Genomic DNA, 5,395 nt, shown 5'->3' on the forward strand with positions numbered 1-5,395 from the left:
TTGGTCTTTTCTTCCTCTTCTGTCTTTGTAATGACCGTTTGCACTCTTCCTGGATGATACCTTTGACATCCTCCCACAACTCATCTGGTCTTCGCTCATGGGCCCATGCCCAGAGCTGGCTAATAATAATATAAATGACATCAGTTGCAATTGTTGTTACTATGAGTCACCAGGTAAAATATTACATTAAAACTTTCCAGTCCCTTGTAAAAAGGTTATGTTAATCCCCATCTAAATGAGCTAAAGCAAGTAAAACTGCCTCATGAAGAAACAGAATCTTCAATGAGGTTAAGTAATTCACCCAAGGTCACAGTGCCTGGCAATAGCCCTGGAATTTGTATCCAGGTGTGATTCTGAAACCTAGGCTTAAAGCCAATTTGTATCACTCCTACCAGAAAAGCAACCTTCTGGTTAGCCGGCCCTGACATCAGACACAATTTAGCAAAAGGAGAAAGGAACTCTAAAATCCAGCAACATGGGCCACACCCAGAAAACAAACCACCCAGCCAACGGAAAACCCCTCCCCAGACTCACTGGCCCAGAGTAAACGGATCCAGGGCCACCCTATTTACTGCTTATAGAACTGTTCTCTGGTGTTACATTGGCTGTAATCCTCGTGGAAAAAGCGTGCCAGATTTTTCTTCCACTGTGCAGCTAGGTGATTTTGAACGGTCAACCTTTAAATTAGCAGGCTGGGTATACTCTTTGACCCATGGCCATGAGGTTGGGAGGTGCTGCTGTCCAAGTGAAGGAGGAGTCCCTCAGAGCAATTTGAGGAATGAGGAGTACGTGGCAGCAGAAGTGAAGAGTCCCATAGGAGCATGATAGGAAGGCCTGCTTACTTTTCATATCATGAAAATGGTATCACTTGAATCAATGATTCCCCAAGTCCCAGCCTAACAACAACAAAGTCCTAGCCAACCTGAACATTTTCAAATATTGTAACGATTAGTTACCATGAGAAGAAACAACCTGATTGATAAATATCCAAATAAACAGAGCATCAGAGCCTAGCCCTTTAAGTATGTAAAAGGAACAATGCATCAAGCAGCATGATGAACTAACTGGGAACCAACTGGTTCCAGGTCCATCTTAGAATATTCTGGCTCTTCTACTTAGCAATTCTGCTACCTTCCTTTGTTTTCTTAACCACTTGACCCTTAAATGGGACACAGTTTTTGTGCAGATCAAATGGGACAAGAAAAGTAAAACACCTTAAGAAGTGCATGCATGGTTTACAAGAGGGATTACAAAATAATAATAATAATGTTAGTAAAAGTGCCCATTCCCTTAGTTTCCCTTCATTTTTTCCACTATAAATTTGACCCTGGGAGCAAGCAACTTCTTATTTAAAGACACTGAAGCTAAACTACACTACTGCTACCAGAAAACAGTAAAACAAACTCAAGATCTCCCTGTTGTGAGGTAAGGCTAGTGGTATACCACCCAAAAGTTCCAACCAACTGTTTTCTCTGGTCTCACATTGAGACAAAACTTCATACACCTCTGGCCACATAAGGGATCAGCTTCACTTTTCATCGAGGCCAGAAATTTAGGAAGTACAGTGGAGCATAACCAATCCTTCCAGGGAGAAAAGTTCTATAAAAGTCTTTGTTTCAAAAGACCAGCAACAAGGGAGCTCTGGTGGTCTAGTGGCAAGAAGCTGCACTGAAATCCCAAGCGTGCATGGTTCAAATCTACTAGATGCTCCCCTGGAGAAAGAGGGGCAATCTCCTCCTGGGCCAGCATGATACAATTTGATGGTACACAGCAAGGAAACAAACAAAAACAACAAAGCAGTAGTGTCTGAAATGGAGCATTCTTTGTCTTCACCTTCACCTCGCATCTCCCAAGAAGGTAAAGAAAGAGGAAAGTAGAAGGAATAATATTCACACACTAAGGTTTTAAAAACAAGCTGCCACCAGGGCTGTTGCTCCGGTAGGGAAACAGATTTTGTGGGTGACTGTGCATCCTACCTTCGCACCACCAGCCTGAGGGTCTTGTAGGATCCTTTCACCAGGGATACGGCCTCCCTTCTAGAGCTGCTCAGCGCGAACTCATTGATGTGTACGACCTCGTCGCCAGCCCGCAGTTTGGAGCTCCCCAAGTCAGCTTTGCCCCCTTCTTCAATCTGCTTGGAGGAAATGAGAGAGCAGTGAATGTGTTTCCTCCAGGCTCCATGAGTGCCTGGAGCCCCAAGCACCAGGAAAGACCACACCCACACCCACACCCAACCATATAATTAGCAGAAAGAAGGAAGGACTGACTCTTGCTTTCCACATCCTGGGGTAAACACTGCTCCACCAAACACTGTCTGTTCGAATACACCAGCTGCTCCACAGGAGAAAGTTGGCCAGTTTCCTCCCATGTGATTTACAGCCTCCAAAAACCTGCTGAAGGATCAGCAGTTATGAGCCAATGAGTTTTTAATTGATTTTTTTAGAACCCACAGCCCTAGTGGTCAGGGAGGGCACTCACAACAAATAGTTAAATGAATGGAAGATCTCAGTTTCCATCCAAAGGCAACAACTAACCCTTGAGATTCTGTTCTACTCTCAAATTCCATTCAAAACAATTGCTTAATTCCTTTAGAAGATGAGTTCTTCTTGCATTCATTTTTTGGATTAGAACTCTTTCAACAACATTATTCAACACCTATTTTGTGCCAGAATTTATTCTGGTGCTTAGACTACATCAGTGACGAAAACAGACAACAGACAAAAAGCCTTCTATGGCTCTCACACAGGCCGGTGGAGGAGGCAAAGGAGGTAATAACTGACTAAATGATGCAGTATGTTCGGTGATTATGTGCTGTGGGAGCAAGAAAGCAAAATAACGCTTAATGCAGAGAATCACACCAATGGACATTTATGGAATGTTAATGAAAATAGAGGAAAAAAGGTAAATAAAACCTCTCTTTTTCAACAACCAAGGAGCTGTCCATACGGAACACAACTTTCAAGAGCTTGTTCTTAGAATGAAGGTGTTTTTTTTTGTTGTGTGTGTGTGTGTGTGTGTACGTGTGTGTACCTTCAGATAAGATCCTACTGGCACAGGTAGAGCTTGCCCCACCTTCTCCAGCAGAGCATCTGGTGGATGCAAACCATGTACCTTCAGGACTGCAGTGCCACTTCTTGCCACTAGGTCACCAGAACTCCCTATAAATTTTTAAATTTGACCTGTGCTTTTAATTTTTATTATCAAACAAATGCTAAATAAAAAAAATATTTGCTTAAGGACAGATACACAGGCCAATAGAACTAAAAGTCTACAAATAAATTTGTACACCTGTAGTCAGGTGATGTTCTAAACACGGGTACCAGAATCGTGAAATAGGGAGAGACCAGTTTCTTCAAGAAGCAGCACTTTCCTCATGGATATAAATATTCAATGTGGCTGGGTGTGTGATAATGACTACGTGAAAATAACCTTGTTGTTGTTGTTATGTGCTGTCAAGTCGTTTGCGACTCATAGCGACCCCATGTACAACAACAGCCCTAAACCCTGCTCTATCCTGTGCCAATATCATTGCCCCTGACACACCCATCCCGAGTACCCCAGTCACTGAATCAATCCACCTCATAGAGGGTCCTCCCCTCCTGCACTGTCCCTCTACTCTACCCAGCATGATGTCCCTCTCTAAAGACCTGTCTCTCCTTACAACATGTCCAAAGTATGTCAGACAAAGCCCCAGAATCCTTGCCTCCAAGGAGCAGCCTCGTTTAATCCTCTCTACGATGAATCTGTTTGTTTTCTTGGCAGTCCATGGTACATTCAATACTCTTTTCCAGTACCACAGCTCAAAGGCGTCAATTCTCCTTCTGTCCTCTCTAGTCATTATCCAACTCTCTGATGCATAACAAGTGATTGCAAAAACCATGGCCTGTATCAGGCGGACCTTAGTCTCCAGAGAGACACTGTTGCTCTTGAGTATTTTGGAGAGGTCCCTAACCACAGACTTTCCCATCCATAAGTTTTTTTTATTTCCTGGCTACTGGTGCCAAGAGTGTTGACCGTGGAGCCGAGCAAACTGAAGCTGTGAACAATCTCAATCTCTTCGCCATCCATCCTGATGCTACTGATTGGTCGGTGAGAATTTTTGTCTTCTTGACACTGAGCCTCAGTCCATATTGAAGACTGAAGTCCTTGACCCTCTGCAGTAAGTGCATGAGGTCCTCCTCAGTTTCAGCGAGCAAGGTTGTGTCATCTGCATAACGCAGATTGTTGATAGATCTTCCACCAATCCTAACGCCACACCTCTCCTCATAGAGCCCTGCCTCTCGGATAATCTGCTCTGCATACAGGTCGAAAAGGTATGGAGACAGGACACATCCCTGACGTACACCCTTCCCAATTTTGAACCATGCAGTGTTGCCCTGCTCTGTTCTGACGACTGCCTCTTGGTCCAAGTATAGGTTTCGCATTAGCACGATTAAATGTTCTGGGATTCCCATTCTTCTCAGAGTCAGCCACAGTTTGTTATGATCCACGCAGTCAAATGCCTTTGCATAATCAATGAAACACAGATAGACATTCTTCTGGTATTCTCTGCTTTCAGCTAAGATCCATCTAACATCAGCTACAGTATCCCTAGTACCACGACCCCTTCTAAACCCAGCCTGGACTTCTGGCAGTTCTCTGCTGATGTACTGTTCCAGTCGTTTTTGGATAATCTTCAGTAGAATCTTCTTTGCATGTGAAATCAATGATATTGTTCTGTAGTTTCCACACTCAGTCGGGTCGCCCTTCTTTGGGATGGGAACAAATACAGACCTCTTCCAGTCAGTTGGCCAAGTGGTTGTTCTCCAGATTTCTTGGCACAACTTGGTGAGCACATCCAAGGCAGCATCTGTTAGCTGAAATATGTCAATTGGTATACCATCTATTCCGGGGGCCTTATTTTTTGCTATTTCCTTTAAAGCAGCTTGAACTTCTGCCTTCATCACCATGGACTGCTAAGAAAATAACCTAGACACCTGTTTATCATGGGACATAGACAAATTATGATATATTCATTTAAAAAAAGAAGAATCAGGTTAGGACAATTCAATATTCACATGAAAAAGAATGGTAATGATCCTATCCTACCTCTATCCACACCAAATAGATAATTACCACAAAATTAAATTGATTACCTAAATATAAGAATTAGGACTATGAATTCTTAGAATAAATCACAGCGTTAAACCTTCATGCATGGATTTGACAAGGAATCCACGGATATGATATCTTGAGAATAAACAACAAAAGAAAAAGATAAATTGTACTTTCTCAAAGCTAAAAATCTATATATATTAAAGGAGTTATCAAGAAAGTGGAAAGAGAACTCATAGAACAGGAGTAAATATTTATAAGTAATATATCTGGAGACTAAGGTGCGTCTGATACAGGCCAT

The 5,395-nt window shown here is 42.7% G+C and overlaps 1 protein-coding gene across 1 annotated transcript in view; it reads right to left on the reverse strand.

Annotated features, from left to right (window-relative positions):
* SHROOM3 (shroom family member 3) overlaps positions 1-5,395 on the reverse strand; it is a 516,408-nt gene that overhangs the window by 316,793 nt on the left and 194,220 nt on the right. The window contains exon 2 of the mRNA XM_006885301.1: positions 1,977-2,131. Coding sequence (XP_006885363.1) covers positions 1,977-2,131 — 155 coding nt within the window. The remainder of the gene's footprint in view (positions 1-1,976; positions 2,132-5,395) is intronic.

This window comes from Elephantulus edwardii, unplaced genomic scaffold, assembly GCF_000299155.1.
Source record: "Elephantulus edwardii isolate Elephantulus edwardi_28Jun2011 unplaced genomic scaffold, EleEdw1.0 scaffold00042, whole genome shotgun sequence".
NCBI classification, from domain to species: Eukaryota; Metazoa; Chordata; class Mammalia; order Macroscelidea; family Macroscelididae; genus Elephantulus; species Elephantulus edwardii.